The sequence below is a fragment of the Amblyomma americanum genome, chromosome 3, assembly GCF_052857255.1.
Source record: "Amblyomma americanum isolate KBUSLIRL-KWMA chromosome 3, ASM5285725v1, whole genome shotgun sequence".
NCBI lineage: Eukaryota > Metazoa > Arthropoda > Arachnida > Ixodida > Ixodidae > Amblyomma > Amblyomma americanum.
In genome coordinates, this window is record NC_135499.1 from 53,474,027 (window position 1) to 53,496,943 (window position 22,917).

Genomic DNA, 22,917 nt, shown 5'->3' on the forward strand with positions numbered 1-22,917 from the left:
GTTCGGGCTGCGTTCGCGTTTCGACGGCATTCCAAAATCTGGAATGTCTCCGCCGAGCTCCGTCGACTCGAATGTCATCCGAACCGAATGCCGTTGAGAAACTTCATGTAGCAGCGTAAGTTCGGCAGTCGAGTCGAATGACATTAGGTTGGAAGGCATTCGGAGCGCCCGTGTAGCAGGGGTATAATACTAAATTCGGTATACTAAGGTCGGTGCGACTTACTAATATCAAATACTAAATTGAACAACTATTTGCCGGCACGCAATACTACGCGATGTTGTGACTCATAACAGAAGCGCAACAAACATTTTTATAACATTACAGAAAACGATATGTACATGAACTTGTACATTTTTGTGAATGATACGATGTTGTCTTACTCAGGACTAGTCCGGTGCAAAGTGGAGCAAGTGCATTTGAATATGGGAATGCAGTTTGCGCCTCGTTCCTAAACCGGGTGAAAACAGTCACAACTATTAGACTAAATGATGCGTGAGCGGAGTAAATATAAGTGACCCTCAATGTTGTTTTATTCCCTACCATATGCATACTGTCCTTAACAAGTCTGTGTGTTCGGTGATAGATGAATCATCCACGCTTAAAGCAGATAATCTAATACAATGCGTAATTATTTTTTGTTCTTGCGTTGCCGTTATATTAAATGGAGAGAGTTTTCCAGGGTACCTTTTTAACAATCTCTGAAAGACCATTACTTAGGTTTCAAACTTAGTGCTGCAGATGGAATAAATGCACTTTATTTTTCTGATGAAGTATATGGCTGCACATACCAAAATCAAACCACAGGTAATGACTAAATGTACCCAGCAGTGCGTTACAAATATAAAGAAGGTTTTAATGTTACAATATTCAAAGAAAAAAGTTAAAAACTTACCGTTTTCGCGATGACTCCTCGACGGTGTGGTACATCAGTTGCTTCTGGCAGAAAGGTGAGGCTGCAGTTGCTGGGTGTGGACGAATGGTGTTCAGCATCTCGATGGTACTGTATTTATAGTACGCCAGCGAACAAACTAGCATAAAAACAGCGGCAAGGATTCGGGATCACGTGCAAGGCTCACGTGCTTTCCCTTTTGTCCCAAGACGCCTCCCGGAAACTAAACATCGCGAAAGAATTCCTTTTTTTTTTAATTTTGCTTTACCTTCCGACGAAACCGGTTGTGTAAACCAAAGCATTGTCACTTTCTTTACAGCGGGGAGAGACCTATCCCTGGGGTAAACAGCGTGACGTCAAAGGGGAAAGGCGTGATGAGCAGAATCGTCAAGTTTTTCTTCTAAACTGGCTTTGCACGTGACGAGCACCTGCTACCCATCCATGTCAAAACGCGCATTCCAGCCGCCTGAGTCGAAGCGACAAAGGCGGCTACGGGAAAAGCCAAATACCTATGTGTCCCCCTTATTCCCAGCCCATGTTCCTTCAGCTGGTTGCCGACGCCATTTATTATTCGCCTTTTTTTTCTACTTTATTGCCGTGCTCCCTGTTTTCCTCTTTTTTTATTTTGGTGCGTCTCTGTCAGGAGCTCTGTCAGGCGCGTCAGTACTATACATGGCTGGCACCGACGTCATCAACAGGAATGCTGAGATACGCGGCCGCCGTATTCATGACCCAACGCCGCTCCGTGCGCACTGGAGTGGTCGCGGTAGTGCCAGCTCGTGTTGTTTTCCGCGTGTGCGTAAGCGTTGCAGTCTCAGCATGGTCAACTGCGCCGTTGTGGGCTGCTCCAATCGCAGCGACGTTACAGGGAGAAAGAAAAGGCCAACTAGCGCGAGGTTTTTCTCTCTGCCGAAAGTGATCGAAAACCAGTGCGAGCGAACCAAGACTCTGAGTGCACAGCGCCGCCGCTTGTGGTTAGCACGCATAAAGCGTGCTAATTTCAACCACGAAAGCCCCAATGTGCGCGTCTGCGGTGTGCATTTCATAAAAGGTGAGCCCACTGTATGTATCTCCGTTTTATAGAAAAAAAAGCCAACACGACTACGTGGAACGCTTTGAAAACAGCTTTGCGTCCGCAGGAGAACCGTCCAACCTGTTCGACGAGACAAATCCAGACTGGGCCCCGTCTCTTAGTCTCGGCCACGGGACCAGGCATGCTGATTCCGCGCGGCACGATCGCAGAGTAAAAATACTCGCTCACAAGCGACGGGCCGATGTTGAAGCGACAGCAGTGGCATCGGAGGCGTCGCCGCGTGCCTGTCCCGATTCCCCACAGCCACCGCAAGCCGAGGAAGTCAGCGCCGATGAAAATGAGACAGGTCAGTAGGCATTTTTTTTTTTCATAGTAATGCATGGTCATTTGTTCTTGCTTACGATGCATTCCAAGGCCTTTGGTGCGTCGGTCCGCTTACCTAGTGCTTGTGATGCCTAGCCAGCATGCAGTTTCGCTGGCTGCCACTCTAGTTTACGAGCTTATAAACTTTTTTTTTATACAGGAATCGCTGTTCAAACCGACATGACCATGCAAGACATACAGGCACTGGAGCAGCATTCTGTAGTGCTGAATGAACATCTGTACACATTGCAGAAAGAGAAAGAGCAGCTCGAGGTGACTGAAGACTCACTGAAAAGTTGTGAAGCAAAGGTGCGACTGTACACTGGGATGCCAAACTTTGCTGTTTTATTTGCTGTGTTCGAACCACTAGCCAGCTTCATTTCACACAATGTCAACAATAAGCTCACAAAATTTCAAGAATTCGTTCTGTTCATGATGAAGCTAAAAGTAAATCTGCAAAACGCTGACCTTGCATTTCGGTTCAATATTTCAGATGCTACAGTATCGCGCATTTTCGACAAGTGGCTGCACGTGGCGTATTGCAGACTTAAAGATGAAATAATCTGGCCCACACGAGATGCTTTGCAAAAGACAATGCCACAGGCATTCTACGACTCGTTTGGTGCGAATGTAGCAGTCATCATCGATTGCTTCGAAATCAAGATAGAAAGGCCATCATCGTATCTTCGAAGATGTGAAACATGGTCCCAGTATAAAGGTAGCAATACAGCCAAGTTCCTGATTGGGATTGCTCCACAAGGTGTTGTTACATATATATCCGAAGGTTGGGGAGGCAGGGCACTGTGGGTTTTTGAACAACTTGGTGCCTGGAGACGTTGTACTCGCAGACAGGGGTTTTAACATCAGCGAAAGCGTTGGTTTCTACTGTGCAAAGCTTCACGTGCCAGCGTTTACCAGGGGAAAGAAACAACTTTCAGCAGAAGATGTGCAGAGCACAAGAAAGCTCGCAAACGTGCGAATACACGTGGAAAGAGTAATTGGACTCATTAGGAATAAGTTTATTTTTCTGAAGTCTGTCGTGACAATCGATTACGTTGTGTGCCGGCCAGGAGATGAAGTCGCACCACTCGACAAAATTGTGACTGTGTGTTGTGTGCTATCTAACTTGTGTGCATCAATTGTTGCTGCACCAAAGGACGCCACTGAACAGCAGGCTTCAGCCTCAGTGGATGAGTGATTGTGAATCCTGCTTCAGCATGTCTGAATAAAGCACTGGACAGCAGGCTTCGGCCTCAGTGGATAAGTGATTGTGAGTCCTGCTCCTGCATGTCTGAATAAAGCAAACTCAGAATCTGCTGACGGCATTGTCATTTCTCAACGCCAGATTTCAGCGTGTCCCATATGGGCCACGTGTGTTCCAGCCTCAAGACGCACTTCCAAGGTTGAAACATGAGGCAGCTGTCCAAGTTGTGTTACAGGTTGCTTAGCCTTTGGGTCCTTTGCACTCTGGACAAAACCACAATGTAGTTTTTGGTGCTCGCTTGAGTGCCACGCATGAAAAGTGGAACCATTTGTAGTGGCAGGATGCGTTGTCGCAAGCAACCATCTTTCCAGTTTCTGGTTTACGGCAAAAACAGTAGACATCACTGGGAGAGTTTACCACTGGACCAGCATGCTGCCTGGTGAAGTAGGTGCTGAAAAGCTAGGGCAGGATTGCATGAATGAAGAATTTTCTTCCAGCAGCCAGAATTTCCTCACAAAAGTGCCTGTCTTTCTGTATTCTCTCCACGTGCAACAAATTAGGTGTCCGCACCACGAAGTCGCACCACTGAACATCACATACAGCCATTTGTGTCTGCACTTGGTAGAAATATCCGTGTTGTCGCCGTAGCTGGACTACACCATTGACAGTTTCCAGGCAGGAACCTGCAGTAGCCATCCCTGTAACGTCCTTCACTTCCCTGAGCGAAAATGGGCACTTAAGTTCAACAACACCCTTCCCACAGCATGCGCAACAAACAAGACCGTCTGGTGTTGCTCCAACAAACGGATATCTTGTACTCAGGTGCAGCCCCGACTTGGAGCACTTGAACATGTCGTGCTTCTCGGCTTCACTGGTATGGTATGCCCTGAAGGCACGGGGCTCATTTTTCACTCCCCATGTGATGGCAGGCGTCTTCAGCGACTGCTTTTCAGGATAGCATATCAGTTTTAGCAGTGATATGCTAGGGTTATCAATGCTTGTGTGGCACACCCTTTTCATTACAGAAGCAGTCACCCTGCCCGCTCGGTACAAAAACCAATTAGACGAGCTGCTCTGTTGCCTTGTCAAAGCTTCAACGGCCTTTACGGTCTCTTCACTTATAATTATTGATGGCATGACATCATTGGCTTTCTTAACCAAAACATCCAAATCATGCGCCAACATTTCTTCGGAGTAGAGGTTTCTCAAACGGGCATCATGCATCGGTACAGGATTTTGAAAGTGTCCATCATATCCGGAGAGGACAGAAAAATTGAAGGAACAATGCCGGCATCCTGAATTGAGCCGTAAAGCTTGGTACGCTCCTGCTCTGAAAGTGGCGGGACATGAGCCCGCTCCTTGACTGGAACTGCCTCAAAGGAATTGCTATCAAGCTGCCGCTTTTTCCCTTTAGATGATGTGAAGTTTATGTCCTTGAGTCGCTTATATTGTACTTTTTCGACATAAGCGGACAGCCACATATTATCCTTCTGGGTGCAACTTCTTGACTTCATCATTTTGATGCCGGTCTCAGCTGCAAACAAACAGGCTCCAACATGGGAGCATGCTTCCCCTGCTCCAGCCATACATGTGCAGTGCGCAGTGATCACAGCGCCATCCTTCTTGCACAAAATCCACACTTGGAGAGGTTTGTGCCCCAGCCTCTGTGAATGGTTCACCTGCGAAGACAACGAGAAAAAACGTCGGCTTTACTGACCTATCGTTTCAAAATTGCTGCGGTTCAGTTGCACTTTGCCTAGGGATGTCGTCTTAGAACAAAACATTTGAGCCGTTTTTTTTTTTTTCAGAGTTGCGGTGCACGAACTTGTCTGTCTGAACCTGCTCATTTGCAATGCCATTCAGACTGTGCAAAATAAAAACAAAGGCACATAATGGGAGCTGCAACTCGGTTCTTTTAATCTGTGGGAGACTGCGCTGCCCAGCTCGGACTTGGCTGTTCAACGCCGGGTCCTCGAGCGAGCCACCGAGGTCATCACGAAGCAAAGTATTCTGATCACCTAGATTTGACCTCAAGTTCCGTTTTTCTGTTTGTTTTTTTGGAACCGATAAGGTTTTTCCGCCTCCTTTCACGCTTTGCGGGCACTTCACGTGCTCGCGTACATACATAACCGAATGTCGCGCTTCAGATGCGCCGCACAGAGCGCTTAGCGCAAACGGCGTACGGACCATTCGTCACAGCTTTGCTCATACAGATTAACAAGGTTTGCAATCATCAAATGGATTCGTAATGCTTACCTCGCCGAGCAGGACAACTTTGCCGTCCTGGAATTCCTTGGCAGAAAGTTGCTTCACCCAGCCGCTTGTAAAATAATTGTGTGACTCCAAAGCTTTGTACGCTTTCATGTTTTCCAAAGTCACAAAGTTCGCGGAAAGCACAAGATACGTGACGATGTCGCCGTGCGAAATCTCGGGGAAGCCACTCACATCGGCACTTGTGTCCACTCCGGGCCGCAGCGTGTATGGATCGATATCATCGCACAGTTTCAACTTGTCTTCGTAACGAAGGCGAATACTGCCGATGAGTTCAGAGTAATAACCCGCGTTTAAAGGTTCATGCGGCGCCATAGCAGGCACAAATCGGATGAAGAAGAGCTGTGAACGGTGCCGGTGCCACGAATTTGAAAGCATCCGCGGCAGCACAGCACTGAACGAAGACTGAGCGACTGGGTCACAAGCATGGTCGCCGGGTCCAACGAGCAGGCGGATGTGACGTCACGTGCAAGCCATGTATACTAGTACTGTCGAATGCAGGCGAGTAATTCTCACTATCCAAGCGGCTTTGCCTCCCCAAATCTCTCGCGGCGCACAGAAGAAGGCAGCTGGTCGGCCCGACGATTAAGTATCGCTGTTTAGTTATTGCGGCGATAAACTCATCCCCATGGCATAAAGTGGAGATGTGCTACTACCGGCGCATTTCGCGAGTGACTCTGGGAATTGGATCCTTTTAAAGACTTTGTGTCTATTAAAGAATTTTGAAGACTTGGTTAACTCTCGATGTTTACAGCCTTCAATTTATAGCTCATTAATAGTCTTTTAAATGAACTTTATCACGGACATAAAGTCCGCCTTGGCGCACAATCCACCTGCAAGGACCACGACGATGCATCTTTTACGGCTTTTAAAAGAAAAATCTGTATATACATTAGAAAAAAAAAAGCACGCGCTATTTGCTGCAGCCAACACGATATTAATGAACGTCCGTCACGTCTGCAGCTTGGCAACGTTCATAACAAGGCACAAAACAAAGAAAAAGTTCAATATACACGCAAAAAATGTTGAGAAGAGTATGATACAAGCAAGAACGCGAGTTCTGCTTCTCATAACGAGATGAAGGGTAAATGCTTACCCATGTATTCTCTCTAATGAGGCTATCTGTTTAGTTATTTTTTGTTAAAAGATTTCAAGAGTGCGTTAAGAACGAATTCTTCTCACAAGCGAGACACTATCCTAAAATCGGGTCGCAAACACTCACTGATAGTAGTGCATTGACAAGGAATCACCGTTCGAAGTCTTTACTTTACTGTTATGGTGTCGCAGCCGGCAACTAATACAGCAAACGGTTTCATCCCTTTTGCAGGAGCATAAAAGTATGAATGCAAGCATGCAAATACTCGGAGAGTAGTTGTACCATCCTTCCGTTCCGCAACCAAGCGTGTTAACGACTACGCTACTTCCTGCCAACGCATATGTAGTTCTGCTTGTCTAGGACGCTGGAGTGTGTTTGCAGAAGGGCGTCGAATCAGATGGATGCCTCCCAAGTGCCCTGCAGTATCTCCAGCCTTTAAGATTCACAAGCAATTGTGTACTTAATTAACATCTTAACCCCACATTAGTGACACAAGCAGCAACACCGCGCTAAAGGCTTTCGCCTCACCGCACTTTAGTTCAACAATGTGCCACCTGAATTTTTTTTTTCTGGTTCTAACGTAATAATTGTTTGCAGCCTAAGACTGCGATGCAAATGTTACATTTGCGCAGGTAAGAAGCGTATTACACTCCGCGTATTCTGTATAGCAACGTTGTGTCCATTTTCGGGAGGTTACGTTGCTGCATGTCCCAATTTTATCCACAGATTCCCTTCTGAAACTATGCTGCAAATGTACAAACTGCATGCAGTGGGAGACCGAGACAGGCAACCATAGAGGGATATAAAGTCGGAACCCGACGCATGGCGAGAGAGAGAGAGAGACTCTTTAATGAAGAAACAGAGAATTTAGCCGGCGTTTCAATATCGCTGGCATGCTACTCTGCGTAGGGAGGGGAATTTGGGAGATAAAGACTGAAGGAGAGCAGCGTGAAAGAGGTGGAAAAAAAAACGAAGATAAAATGCAGCCATGAAATGGGTACTAAGGATGCAGTGGCGAGTATTTATGTAACCTATGGAATGATTGAGTGCATAGTCCGAATAATGGGCTGACGAAGTTCACTGCAAGAAGAATGCATGAAGGTAACCTGCAAGTGAATTTAGAGCTTATCGAGATGTCCAATGTCTTTTAAATATGTAAAAAGAAAGTTCATTGCAAGTCTCTGTTGCCTGAAGCAGGCTAAGGGGCCTAAAACTTTGTCCATTGCTAGGGGCACTGGGCAGAGCTTCTGCATGCAATGTTCATAGTACGCACGCTCGTTAGCATACGCAGGGCACTCAAGCAGGATATGTTCCACAGTTTCTATCGAAGCACAGTTGTCACAATGCGGACTGTTCATTTGTCCAAAACGGTATCGCAGGCCATTTGTATATGCAGCATTCAGACGAAGTCGGTGATAAAGTGTTTCGAGTTGTCGAGGAATTCTGGGTGAGAGACTTGATCTAAGATGTGGGTCGATTGAGTGAAGAAATTGGTACTGATGTGTCGGCAAACTCCAAAGCCGATACGTTTCTTCGTACGCAAAACTTTTAGCCATTTGGGACGCATCAGATTTCGTGAGAAAACTTCGAATGTATCTCTGATGTTGATGGCCCTTACGGGCCGCTTCATCTGCTTTTTCATTAGCCATAATGCCACAGTGAGCAGGTACCCACTGAAATGTTATGCAGTGGCCTGCGGCAATAGCTAAATGATGGATATACCCAATGTCCAGGGAAACTGGCTGGTGATTCGTTTTCTTCAGCAGGTTGGCCAGGATCTGCAGAGATGCTTTTGAATCGGTGAAGATAACCCAAAGGCCGGCGGTTCGGCGCAGGATGTAAGAAACAGCTTCCTTAATGCTGTGAAGCTCAGCTGTTGTAGAGGAGGTCCTCCGCTGCAGCCGGTAAGAAAGGGCATGGCCTGTTGAGGACACATAAAGGCCACAAGAAGAAGTTTCTTTAGTAGTTGAACCATCGGTGAAGATATGGGTGTGCTGCGTATATTCTTCGATTAAGTAGGCGAGAGTAGCTTGCAGAAGTGCTGCCTGTGGCATGCGGCTCTTTGCATTCACACCTGGAACAGACTTCTTCACCTTTAGAGGAGAGAGTGTCCATGGAGGAAAGGCCAGAGGTAGTAGTTTCTGAGGCTGATTAATAGTAGGAAGGGGCAGGAGCTGCACTGCCTTGCCAAAGCTAGAGTTGCTGTGAGTTAGGTGGACACGGTGTAGGAAGTGCTTCTTCCCTTGCAGGACATGGCGGAGATGGGTACGCATAGTTTCCTGGGCGGCAATTACCTCTAGTGGGAGACATCCTGCCTCCGCTACTGTTCCTGATGCAGAGGAACCCTTTGGGAGGCCAAGACATATTCGCAGGCAGTTGTTCCGTGCGGCATTGAGAGTCTTATTGCTTGGTGTAGATAATCTTTGAAGCACTGGTAGACAGTAGCGCAAGGTTCCTTCAACGTAGGCTTTTTCAAGCAGAAGCATTGATCGGCAGTTGCTACCCCACCTTGTTCCCGCCATGAACCTGAACACTTGCGATGCTGCAGTAATCCTCGCACGGAGTTTTTTGATCTGAGGTGACCATGACAGATTATAGTCGATTACAACACCCAGGAATCGCTGAGATCGTACATATGGCAGCGATCGTCCGCCTAGGAGCAGCGGATATCGGGTCATCGTTTTTCTTGTAAACGCCATTGCAACACTCTTTTCTGGCGGGAGACGAAGACCTCTGGAAGCCAGGTACATCGAAATGTGCAATAGTGCTCTCTGAAGACGTTGCTGGGTAATATAGCGCGAACGTGACGCGGTCCAGATGCAGATATCATCAGCATAAATTGTTATGCGGACCCCTCGCGGAAGGTGTCTTCTTATGTGAATAAGGACAATATTGAACAGGAGAAGGCTGAGCACCGCTCCCTGTGGTACGCCCCTCTCCACTGCGTGAAAGCGTGTTGGACCGTTTGGAGTGGTAATAAAAATTTGTCGTTCTTTTAAATAATGCCCAATCCACTTGTATAGCCTTCCTCCAAGGCCAAGACTGCCAAAGGCTGCGAGAATTGCATGGTGAAAGACGGAGTCAAAAGCGGCCTTGATGTCTAGGAAAACGGCTGTTGGGATGTACCCAGCATGAAGGTACTCCTCAATTGATGAAACGAGGGCGATGATATTGTCAGTCGCAGACCTGTTTTGACGGAACCCGTTCATTTCTTGGGGAACTCATTTCGGCTTTCTAGGAACCAAGTTATGCGCTTGCAGATCATGCGCTCCATGAGCTTACCTACGCAGCTCAGTAGGGCAATGGGCCGGAATGATGCGTAGCTTGTTGGCTGCTTACAGGGTTTCAAAACGGGCACGATTTTCGCCAGCTTCCATTCCGTGGGGACCTCACCAGCCATCCAGGAAGAATTGTAATACTCCAGAAGTCGAAGACGGGAGGTGTGGGGTAGCTTTGCAATGGCGTCATAGGTCACCTCATCATGACCCGGAGACGTGTGCCTGTTTGTCTCCGCGATAGCTGTGGATAGTTCTTCCATTGTGAAAGGCAGGTCTAACGCTGGCACTGCCGCCTTTGGGATGCCTGTTTGACCATCTGCGGAGAGTGTCGAATGCCCTGACCCTGCCGACAGCAGCTTGCAGTATTCTTCTGAGACTTCTTTTATAGATTTTTGTTCGTGAAGGGAGAGTGCAGCGAAGGGGTGGAGTTGTTGAAGTGGCGTGCGCATACCTCTAACTATCCGCCAAATATTGGTTACTGGTTTGCGCACATCCAGCGTAGAACAAAAGTCACGCCACTTTAGCCGACTGAGTTTATCCCAGTAGCGTCGAATGTGACGTTGTGCCCGTCAGCATGCACGTAGGTCATCGAGGCTTTTTGTGCGCAGAGCTTTCCTTTCAGCTCGCTTGCGTATAGCGCAAAGCCTTTGGTATGTGTCATCATTTGAAGGTAGGTTATCATTTTTAGCTGTAAGTTGTGTACTCGCCCTCAGGCAATACGCAATTGTCGATGCTAATTCCTCATTGCGAGTTGCCGCAGTAACTCCTCTGCTTACAGCGTCCTTGTATGCGTCCCAGTCTGTAGATTTTATAAGGAATTTCTTTGGGTTCCTCTGCGCATGGAAAGCCGATATGAGGATTGGGTAATGGTCGCTTCCACGTGTCTCCAAATCAGTGCACCAGCCAAAGTTGTGGGCGAATGAACTTGTGACAAATGTCACGTCGATGCTGCTGGCAGTCGTCGGGCCTCGGAGGTAGGTGATGCTGCCGTCATTTAATGGCTGAACTGAATGCTTGGAGAGAAGTTTTGCAAGCTTGGCACCTCGGGCACATGTATGTGAGCTGCCCCAAATTTCATTATGAGCATTGAAGTCTCCGCAAATAATATGCGGAGAGGGCGTCCTTGCTATCAAGTCTTCAAGTCTCAAAGCATCAAATGGCCTGCCTGGCTCAAGATATACTCCAATCAGAGTGTACTGTTGTCCGGCAATAACTGTGACAGCGCATACGTATTCATTGTCGCTGTGAGGCGGGACATCAACCGGTGAGGCCGGGATATCCTTGCGAAAGCCTATCAGCAATCTGCTGACGTTATCTTGTCGTTGTGAATGATGGAAATAGTATCTATTGAGTCGGAAAGTTTCCTCGACGCGTGATTCACAGATGACTATGAAGGGGAAGCGGTACGCTCGCACGAGCTGTCGGAAATCTGAGAGTTTAGAGCGTAGCCCGCGAGCGTTCCACTGGAAAATGGTGCATGTACGAAAGATGTTGTGGATTGTCAGCTGCGGTGAAGTTCTCGCTGTGGAAGCCATGATTACTGAAGTGTGGTATTACGCCCCTGCGGAGCGTAGGAGACCGACACCAACGGCTCCATTGCAAGGACAGCTTCTACTTCTGGGAGTCTTCCTGACGAGGGGTTTGCACGGATAAGAGCCTTGATGGCTGCAAACAGCATCGGAATCAGTAGGCATGTGACATCTTGTTCAAAGCTTCCAGTTTGCTGCCTGCCGCTGATCTTCTTGTCATGTTGTGGCGCCCTAGGGTCAGAGCAAGCGACGCTGTTTGTCGGGTCTTGTGTAGTGCGTTGCAGTAGCTTTGATGAAGGAGAAGAACCAACGGACTTCCCACGCTTCTTTTTTACCGCATCTGCGTAGGTCTTGTCAGCTGCTCTGCCACGCTGTGTTGACTGATTCTCGGAAAGAGCTGCCGTAGTCGTGAAAACCACGTCGGGGTTAGGTGGTGGTTCATGGCGCTTAGGGGGTTTCCCTTGTGTTTGCTCTGCCGTGCGAGCAACTGTGGCTGCTTTCTTTTTATAACACCCTCCATAGGAAGCAGGGTGTGGGCCACCGCAGTTAGCGCATTTAGGTTGCGCTCTCGAAGTGCATTCTTTGTGCGAGTGGGGGCCAGCACACACTTTGCAGCGCACGGGGCCGTTACAGTGTCTTGATATGTGGCCATGCCTCTGACATTTATATCACTGAGTTGCTGCTCCGACGTATTCAGTTACAGGGTAACTACAGAACCCCAGCGTTACTCGTTTTGGTAGCGGCGCATCTTTTGCGAATTCCAATATAACTGTGTGACGGCGTACCGCTTTTATCTTTCCACCATCATCAGGAGTGTAGGCGATTACCCTCCTTGCTGAGAGGACACCTTGGTCGCGTAGATATTCCTGCAGATCTTCGTCTGTGTAGGTGACAGGTACATCTTGTATTTTGCCATAGCTTGCCATGTAAGAGTATGGGACTCTGGCCTCTACAGCCACTCCAGCCAGCTTAGTTACCGTGAGCAGACGGTTGGCGGCGGGCAGCGTCGATACTGTAACCATCAGGCTCCCATCCTTGTGAATGCGATGGCTGAAGACTTTTTCTTGAGCCGATGCTACAACCGCCAAAGCCACAATGTTGGGGTTGGCTTTCCATAGGCTTCCTCCTTCCTCAGTGGGCCTGAAAACTACAGGAACACCGGTAGCTCTCTTTTTCTTGTACGATACAACTGTAAATGATGCTTGGTCCATGTCCTCTGGATGGTCGGTCAGAGGCTCGTTGCTGGCTTGGTCGTCGCGCAGTCTCTTGTTTGGCGGGGCCTGGTCTGTAGCCGCCACTACAGGGGCCGCTGGACCCGCCGCTGGCGCTGCTGCCATCAGTGCAGCATGGAGTTCAGCTGGCGGTGATGTTCCGTGTCGGCGTTGATACGGCGCACAGCGCCGAGGAGGTCGCTTGACGTGCTTTTGCCGGCGGCCAGGGACCCCCAGGTCGTCGCACGTCGAGGACACACGCCAAAAAGACTGAAAAACCTCTGAAGTGAGAAAATAAAGCCGAAAATTACGGACCGGTGTCAGACAGCCGGCCCACTAATCGCCGTCTTCTTCTTCGACCGACGCATGGCGTTGCAGCGCTTCTAATATTGTCTCAACACTGAAGTCAGTGTTCTGAATAACTGTCCGGCCCGATTACGATGTACAAGAGCTGTAGTACACAAAACATGGTGAGGACGGTTAGTTTTTTTCTTTTGCTTCGGGCTAGTCTGTTTGGTTAATTGGGTTTTAACGTCCCAAAGCGACTCAGGCTATGAGGGACGCCGTAGTGAAGGACTCCGGAAATTTCGACCACCTGGGGTTCTTGAACGTGCACTGACATCGCACAGTACACCGGCCTCTAGAATTTCGCCTCCATCGAAATTCGACCGCCGCGGCCGGGATCGAACCCGCGTCTTTCGGGCCAGCAGCCGAACGCTATAACCACTTAGCCACCGCGGCGACTCTTTGGGATAGGATAAATTAACAAACAAGCGCAAACAATGGTACATGGATTTGTTTGATAACTACGTAACAGAACCAAGAAACAATCCTACTCATGCTCTGTGCAGCTTGTTGGGAGAGCAGTGGTGGTGGTTTCAATGTACATGCGGGATTACCCTTACTGTGGTCTCTCGGCAATTGCTCCATCTGAGCCCCTGTGTTTCTACCACTGTCCCGCAAAGCCATTGTTGGCCGCTCAGTTCATGAACGCAGAGGGTACACGATGAGAGAGACGGTGTCCAAGAGAACGTTCAGTCTCCTCAGATTGCACAGGAGTGTCTCACTACGGTCACAAAAAAAAAAAAAAAACCTGGAGTGCGCCGCTATTCGTGGTTTCACCAGTTGATGTTAGATACGCTAAGTTCTGGACACGAAGTCCTGTATTTATTTATTTATTTACTTATTTACCCAATACTGCAGACCTCTTGCTTGGGTGCAAGCAGGAAGGGCACAAGGATATAACATACAAGGGCAATAAGTCAGTAATAAAAGCATGCACGACAAATAAAACTGAAGAATGTCTCTATACAGTAACTAAAATACATCATCAAAGGCCTTCGGAAAGTCAACAGCGGATATCACTCTCTCAGGGAGAGCATTGCAGTCAGTAACCGTCCTCGAAAAAAAAAAAGAAAGAAAATTTATAACCATTACTTTTCGCGAAATATAGAGCTGAACTAAAGTCGTGCTGATGAGGAGTTCGACGTGTTTCTGAAAACTGTACATGGCATTACGCCGATAAAAGAGCTGGTTCACTGATCCGCCACAAAGATAGGCGACAGCAATTACATAACCAAGACGGCATCTTGCAACTAACTCCCCAAATGACTGTTGAGATTGGCCTTTTGGATGCTTCCATTGCGGTCGCCCAAAAAATTCTTCTACAAGCATCTGACATCCCTGCATTCGGCTTCCTTGATTTTTTTATACATATTAATTTGGCTTCTAATCACGAGCCTAAATCCAGGAGTTCACTAAGGTGGCACTTTGGGCTATTTGTAATGGAGCGAAAAGATGCGGCGCCGGTGAGACATGACACACTGTATCACTGCGTCCTGCTTCTGCTGGGATGTATCTCTTCTCTACCTTACAACTCGTCAAAAAGAACCACGCGTTTTAACTCCACACAGCGTCCCCATCGAACGGCCTCAACAAGCCCTTCAGCCATCTTGCCTTTTCCGTCCCCTCTTTCTCTTCTAACTGGGCGCCTTTCTCAATATCCTGCTACTGAACATGCGTTCCTCGGGCGCAGCGAAGGCTTCACGCCGCATTGATAGTTTTTTTTCGCCCACAAAGCCGTACTTGCTCCTTCCTCCTCCTACAGTGTGGAATCCGAACAATGGTTAACCGCCCAACCCAACCCCGCAGCTGTGCGCCCTCCCGTCTGCCTGCGTGCGGCTATGCGAGGCAGGAAAGGGGAAAAGAAAAGAGAAAGAAGGAGTTCAGGGTGAAGCGGCCCGTGGTGGCAGTTTGCCGAACTAAACGGCCATGTCCCTGAAAGCTGGGCTTGCTCCACTAAGCATCCAGCTCAAAACAAGAAGCGTGTCACCACAGTACGACATGGTTACAGTATTATCTGCTCCAAAAAAGCTTTCTAGCTCGGGCAGCCTCGTTAGCAGAGGAAGAGCCAGACAGCAGGGAATCAAGCTATAAAGGATGCAACGTCAAGCACCAGTGTTGGTATGTGTCTTGCAAAACTGGAGTTTTTTGGTCTATGGGTTTAACGTCCCAAAGCGACTCAGGCTATGAGAGACGCCGTAGTGAAGGGCTCCGGAAATTTCGACCACCTGGGGTTCTTTAACGTGCACTGACATCGCACAGCACACGGGCCTCTAGCATTTCGCCTCCATCGAAATTTGACCGCCGCGGCCGGGATCGAACCCGCGTCTTTCGGGCCAACAGCCGAGCGCCATAACCACTCAGCCACCGCGGCGGCTGGGGTTTTTTATCACGTGCCCCTGAAATGTGGTAAAAGTTATTTCTAACAAATAGGACGCAGCATAAATTATACATTTAAAGAACATGAAATAGCCTTGTCTAGTTCAAAGCTTCCACATCTGCCAAAGCACTGCCTACAATGTCAATCGTGTGAGCCCCAATTACAGAACCGTTTGGCAACACACAGGGACAAGGGAACGCGCGAAATAATCGAGGCTTAAGTTTCCACATAACAAATAAAGGGTCAGTAAAGAATGTTAAAGGTTCTTCCTTCTTCTCAGCTCACATCTTTCGAGGTGCTCGTTTATTTGGCGTTGGACTCGTAGCTGACAGCCAGACGATGGAAGATCGTCGACACACGGACGAACAACGAAACTGTACTTTTATAACACTTGAAAAAGTGTACAGAAACAACTATAAACAAGGAAAAAATGGCTGTGCTTTAGCTCTGGCTAAACCTGGAGTGATGCGATAGCTACATCTGGCCGAGTGGAACTAGCTCAGTCGAATTGCAAAGCCATCCTTTCGCCACTCCGTTTCGCTGGGCGTTCCTTCTTCATCATCGTCCCACCTGACACGGCGCATGCGCACAGCTGTTTGTTGGAGCTTTTGCGCGCCGCGCTGCCGGCAGCAGCAGCTGCTCCACGGCACGTGACCAACCACGGGACCAATGGCCGCACCGCGTGACCAACGGCGCCGCCACGGAGCTCAAGTGGTGCCACGCTGAAGGGTCGAAAAGATGGCGTTGTGAAGCTATCGCTAAAAAAATTGGCTGTGGTTTAGCTCTGGTTAAACCTGGAGTAACGCGAGAGCTACATCTGCCTGGCCACGCTTAGGTTCGGCTGGAAAGTGAAGACACAGTGGCGTCGCACTTACGCCGCTTATCGGTTCTTTGAGGGCCGCTTAGCGCTTTTCCATAAGATTAAGGCTTTCCGTTTCGCTTTCCGTGACCAGCCACGGCGCCGCCACGGAGCTCAAGGGGTGCCACGGAGCTCAGGGGTGCCACGCTGAAGGCTCGAAGAGCTGGCGGTGTGTAGCTCTCGCTACAAAACAGGGGCTATGCACTCGGCTACCAAAGGTGTCTCAACGTAACGCTCGAGCTCCAAGCTCGCTCTTCACGGCTTGCCGAAAGCCGGGGCCGGTCTACATTGCTGCGCGAAGCCTGACCAAAACATGGATGTGGTTTAGCTCCGGTTAAACCTAGGGTGCCTCAATATCAGCGCCGCCGTTCACGGTGGAGACAACCCGCCATATTGAATCACAACTTTCTGCTCCCATGTACCGCGAAATGCTCGACTGGTAGCCCAGTGTAGCTCTCGCTGCAAAAGGCCGTTCAAGTTAAAGCGCTTTGAAGAGCGCCGAGAGCATGAACGAGCATGAACAAACGCTAGCGCAGCTGATCCCGTGTGATTCAATATGGCGGCGCAGCTGAAGTCTCCACCCGGGCGCTGGAATTGAGACACCCTAGTTAAACCTGGAGTGACGCGACAGCTGTATCTGGCCGAGTGGAACTCGCTCAGTCGAATTGCAAGGCCAGTCTTGACCGCTCCGTTTCGCTGGGCGTTCCTGCTTCATCTTCGGCCCACTTGACACGGCGCATGCGCAGAGCTGTTGAAGCTGTTGCGCGCCGCCCGCCGCAGCAGCTGCTCTGCACCACGTGACCAACGGCCGCACCACGTGATCAACCCACGCAACCAACCACGTGACCAACGGCACCATCACGGAGCTCAAGTGGTGCCACGATGAAGGGTCGAATAGGTGGCGCAGTGTAGCTATCGCTACTAGTGCTCTGTATATTCTCCCGCAGGGAGCAGAGATGCGCGAAGGACCGCCATTTTGTTCCAAGCTCTGCGGGAAAGCTGCTTCTCGTGTGGCAGGAGCCCCACGAGACGGCCGTTTAAAGCACCCCTCCTCATCTCTGTGGGGGCTTCACAATAACCCCTCAGTCGGATAACAAAGCAGACTGTGCTCAGGATGGGGAACCTCCGGCCCCATTCTCCTCCCTGTGGGGGCTTCACAATACCCCCTCAGAGGGATAACAAAGGAGACTGCTCAAGATGGGAGCGGCTGTCCCCCTCCCGCTCATGTATTGGGCATGAGCAAACAGGGTTTGGAACAAAATACGTGTGTGAACTCGTGATCGCCACTCCGCGAATAGTGTTACGAGCGGAAGGGGAAAACAGTCGCGCAACTCTGCTCCCTGCGGGAGCATATATAGGAACACTAATCGCTACAAAATCGCATAACATGATGTCACGCGCTCTTAAATAATCTAGTTAGAAAATTCCAGAAACGGGAGAGGGCGCTAGGAGAGAGAGAAGGCGTCGCGAGAGCTACACTGCGCCCTTGAGCTTCGTGGCTGGTCACGTGGCTGATCATGGAAAGCGAAACCGAAAGCCTTAAGCTTATGGAAGAGCGCTCAGCGGTTCTCAAAGGACCTTATAATAAGCCTCGATAAGCGACGTAAGAGCGACGCCATTGTGTCTTCACTTTGAAGCCGAATCTAAGCGTAACCAGGCAGATGTAGCTCTCGCGTCACTCCAGGTTTAAGCAGAGCTAAACAAGAACCTTTTAAGAGCGTTACCTCTTACTCATCACGTTTGGTGATTTTCGTGGGGTCTGCTACCACCCTTAGGCCCCAACTCGATGCACACATCCTAGGCGTACGGCGGAGCGCCTACGCGCCCAGCGCCGCGCCGTGCCGGGCGTCGAAAAAAGGCATCCACCTCCATGCTCCCTGTGCTGGCGCGTTCCCCCTCTCGAGCCGACCGAAGTAATTTCAAGAGTGAATAAAGTGGATTTGGGGGGCGCTGAAAGGACAACTTAAACCACGAAGAAAAGTTCCAGAACCTGGGATAGGTTCAAGCCATAAAGAAAAGAGTCCCCAAGAGCCCCCGCCGTCCTCCTATTGTTGTAAACCGGACCCCGCTTCCGACGCGCGCGCAAGCGCACGCGCTCAGGCGCGGATATCTAACATGGACAGATATCTGCCCCTGCTCGCGCCTGCGCGCGCGTCGCGCTTTGCGCATGCGCAGACAGCATCCAGCGTACGCCCGTGCGCGTAGGCGCTCCGCCGGTACGCGTAGGATGTGTCCATCGAGTTGGGGCTTTAGATCACAGCGCCATCTGCGGCAGCAACTGTTCATTACGTTTCGAGATTTCATAAGGTTTCACTACCGATGGATGGATGGAAGGTAGGAGCATCCCCTTTGAAACGGGGCAGTGGTTGTTGCCACTATGCTGTTTTTTCCCCTTTATTTTTGTTTACTCTGCTGTAAGTTGTTAATACAATTCGTCATTTCCTTTAAAAGAACGTCTTCCTACACTTTAAAACTTGTATCACCTATCTGCTTTTGTACCACCAATCCTCCAATCGCTTTTCGCTAATTTCCACCGCAGATTTATTTACATGACTATTGTTATCTCTAAACCCTAAGGCCTCAGGAAGAGTGACTGTGCCTGCATCGACATCGGGATATACCATCGCATTTTAGGATGAGGTGTTCTATTGCTTCTTCAGATTTACCACATACAGCACATGTGTCGTCTTCTTCGTTAAATTTTTTTCTGTAGCTGCGCCTTCTAAGACACCCTGACCCAGCTTCAAAGAGGAGGGCACTGCCTCTTGAGTTATCATAAAACGTTTCCTTCCTGATCTGCCTTTTCCAGCATCGAGATAGTTCTACACTATGCTTCTTTTCCATTGAATCTATCCAATTTTTACCTTCGACGTTTTTACCCTGTCGTTTAATGCTCTTTCTTTCTCCTTCCTCGTCTCTGGCAAACTTACTGGCCAGCTTTCTAGTTCGTTTCCGCCACTGTGTGTCAACGCTCTCTCTGTACAGGTATTTAAATACCCTAGGTGGCCACCGGTTATCATCCAATTTCCTCAGGCGTTCTTCGTATACTACTTTACTCTTAGGTTCCCGCTTCGAACGTTGCCCTGCCCATATCCCCCTGTACTGCCTCGTTTGTGGTTTTCCCGTGGGCACCTAGTGCTAATCTTCCGAAAGTTCTCTGATTTACTTCTTATCGCCATTGAACTGCATCCCTTAAGCATAGAACCGCATTCCCGAAAGTAAGCCGCTGCACCATTATTCCTTTCCAAATACCTCTGAGGACTTCTTATCTGTTGTACCCCCACAATGCCCTATGTTTCATTATCCCGGCACCTCTTCGCCCTTTTGCTGACTGTTCGCGCTTTTCCGTGTACATATGCCCGTTGTTTACCCGTACCCCGAGATATTTGTATTCGGCCACTCGGGGTATTTCATGGCCATGTACTGTAAGCTCCTGATCAGTTGTGCCGTTGAAAACCATCACACCTGACTTAATTGCGCTAAAACTGAAACCTAGACTGTCTCCTTCGTCTCCAGAGCAATTCACAAAAGTTTGCAAATCTTCCTGGCTTTCTGCTAACAGTACAATATCGTCCGCATACATTAAACCCGGTAGTCGTTGCTCAACAACATTTCCGCCTAATGTGTATGACAGATTATAACCTAGATTGCTTCCTTGTAGCCCTCTTTCCATACTTACCATACAAACATGAACAGCAGCGGTGATAGAGGACAACCTTGCCTTAATCCTTTGTGTATCTGGACAATTGTTGTACTCTTAGTTCCTCCACATGTTATTTCAACTTCATTTTCTCGATATATATCTTGTAAAAAATTAATTACCTCATGACTGACACCTTCACCTTTTAATATGTTCCACAGGAGTTCCCTGTTCACGTTGTCGTATGCACCGCTTATGTCCAAGAAGGGTAAATACAGAGGTCTGTTTTCCGCCTTAGAAATCAGAGGTCTGTTTTCCGCCTTAGCTATTTCTATGCACTGGGTAAACACGAACAGGCAATCATCTAAGCGCCTACCACTCCTGAACCCGTTCTGAAGTTCTCCGAGTATTCTATTACTTTCTACCCATGAGTGAATTTTTATTTTCACTACTTGCATCGAAATCCTGTATGTAACTGATGTTATCGTAATCGGACGACGTATCCTGGCGGGGGCGCAACCTGGCGGCGCAACTAGACAACGGGTAGACGTGCATCGTAATTTCTCTGATAGATAGCGCTAGGCGTCGATCGCTCCGCTAGGTGGAAAACATTTACTTTTCCGAACCGCTCAGGGTTTTCTTCACTGGCCCCGCTGGATGCGGAAACACTCGTTTTACGCACGGCCAATAAAGCTAACGCTCGTTACTTCAACGTATTCCAGGCGGTGGCGACCTTTTTTTCGGCGCGCGCGCTGGCATCGACTCGCGCTCGCTATAGCGGCTTTACACGCCCCACCATAAGAAGACTGTTCGGCTCTTTTGCCCAGCCAGTCTAAACACAAACAAACGGCCGTGACTTGCCGCCTAGACGCTGAAATTCCGCGCACACAGTTGACGTACGCTGCCTTTTCGCAGCATGCACTTCGTTCATGGTATGCCCCGGTTCTTGTAGTCGCGCACACAACACTGTTGGGGAAGTCCATTTTCGTGCCGTCTCTCAGGAACGCCTCGCAGTCCAGTCGCTGCACACGAGTACATACACACAGCAGAGCAAAGGCGAGCGGGAACGTTCACGGCCGCTGGCGTAGCATGACTCAGGCTCGAGGCAATTTCTGACAAACTGGTCGCTAGAATCAGGCAGGTGCGCTTGATCGCGGGAGACGCCCTGCCCAACCCTCCTGCTAGCTACTGTGCACTCATGATCGGTTGCATCCCTCAGGGTGACGCGGAGCACCTCAGCGATCGCAACGCGCGTGGGGGTCTCTTGGGGCTGAACCCCATAGGCGATCCAGTTAGGGTGGTCGCCTCACACGCGTTGTCGTCAGCCGCCTGACTTGTCGTGGCGCCTGTCGACATTTTACGAGTCCATTCAGCACCGCCGCCTCACCCACAGTATTCAATTTGCTCAACGCCTCCTGGTGCGTATCGTAGTCTCTTCGGTGGCACTTAGCTTGCCGTTGATGATTTCGGCCCGGTTGGCTCTCTTGTTCATCTCCTTTTCTGATATGAGTTCGTTGTGTTAGAGATGCCAAAGAGCGGGAGGGGGCTGTTTGCAAGAACGCTCGACGCACACACAATGTATTGAAAATAAACAAGGGCTATATTACGTGTACAACTCAAATCTTGTCCGCGCACTTCAATTGTCAAGGGTTCGTTCGCACTGTCCCGCAGACACCCGCCCACCGCACCCGCGCACCACTCAGTCACTCACTCCCAGTGCCCGTCCCGCCGTCGTAGCTGCGGGGTCCATGCGTCGTGCACTCACTTGAGGACATCGCAAAAAAACAAAAACGGCGTCCAGACGGCGCCGGCAAAAGAGGAAGGAGGAAGGGGAGACGACGGTGTACGGTCGAGGCGCCGAGCCAGGCGTCACGTGCGCGCGCCCGCCGTCTGGTTGGGAGGAGGCGCCGACTGAAAATTGTGTGCCGCGATCCGATCGCTTACAGGTGGTTTCATCGCGCAAGTCGTTCTTTTCATTGAAAAGATAGGAGAACATCTGGCTGGTCTCGTCGCATTCACCTATGCCCCGCCTTCCACGGCACTTGTGAGAAATTCATACAGCGATGCCGCCTCACGCTTTCTGTGCGGTCTTTGTCGAGCAGTGCCTCAGATATTTCATCGGGCGTGGGGATCTCTACCACCAGAGCTGCCACGGTGTGTACCGCGCCGTTCGTCTTTCCGGCTTGGATCGTTTCGCACACGCGATCCGATCCACTCAGCCCGTCGGAGAGCCTCTCAGGTGGCTCTTCGCACGCCGTAGCGTCGAAGACCATGGCTGCAGCAGCGCCATCCAGCGAGATTCCTACATACGCTGTCGAGATCGTCGCACCACGTGAGCATTTCGATCGGCTAAGCGCGCCACACGCGCCGGGAAGTGTCTCGTCAGTTCCGGCGTGCGCGGTAGCTTCTGACGCGGCCGTCGCGATGTCCGATTCGCCGTTTACCAATCTGGGCATCGTGCTTTCTATCCGATCCGCTCAACGCGTCGGAGAGCGTCAGGGATATCAGCGCACGGCGCGATTGTGACCAAGCTTGACCACGCGTGTCCATCGGGATCTGAACCCGCGGCGGTCTGCTTGTCACTCGCCGACCACGACTGGTAATTTAGCAAGGCAATGCGCTCCTCAGGTTTAACCTTTCTTCGGGTTTCCGCTGCTGCCTTTCGGACTTTCGCTTCTGCTACTGCCCTTTCGGCTTCTTCTGCCCTTCGGGCTTCTGCTGTTGCTATTGCCCTTTCGGCTTCTCGCTCTGCTTCAAGCACCTAAATCTCCAATTCTCGAATCTCCCGCTCGTTCTTAAGCCGCGACATTTTAGTCCCCCC

The 22,917-nt window shown here is 49.7% G+C and overlaps 2 protein-coding genes across 3 annotated transcripts in view; one reads left to right on the forward strand and one right to left on the reverse strand.

The window, feature by feature from the left end:
- Window positions 1–22,917, reverse strand: part of LOC144124599 (uncharacterized) — a 135,031-nt gene that overhangs the window by 54,680 nt on the left and 57,434 nt on the right. The window lies entirely within an intron of this gene.
- LOC144122962 (uncharacterized) lies at window positions 1,393–3,606 on the forward strand. Its single transcript, XM_077655908.1, has 3 exons — window positions 1,393–1,941; window positions 2,030–2,269; window positions 2,447–3,606. Exons 1-3 carry the CDS (start codon window positions 1,563–1,565, stop codon window positions 3,145–3,147), a joined length of 1,320 nt encoding a protein of 439 aa, XP_077512034.1. The 5' UTR covers window positions 1,393–1,562; the 3' UTR covers window positions 3,148–3,606.

Bases quoted from the DNA above. Each gene is read 5' to 3' on its own strand.
- LOC144122962 (XM_077655908.1), top strand. From the start codon at position 1,563: ATGGCTGGCACCGACGTCATCAACAGGAATGCTGAGATACGCGGCCGC. The intron at 1,942-2,029 runs GTGAGCCCACTG...TTGCGTCCGCAG, and splicing joins CGGTGTGCATTTCATAAAAG to GAGAACCGTCCAACCTGTTC. The intron at 2,270-2,446 runs GTCAGTAGGCAT...TTTTTTATACAG, and splicing joins CGCCGATGAAAATGAGACAG to GAATCGCTGTTCAAACCGAC.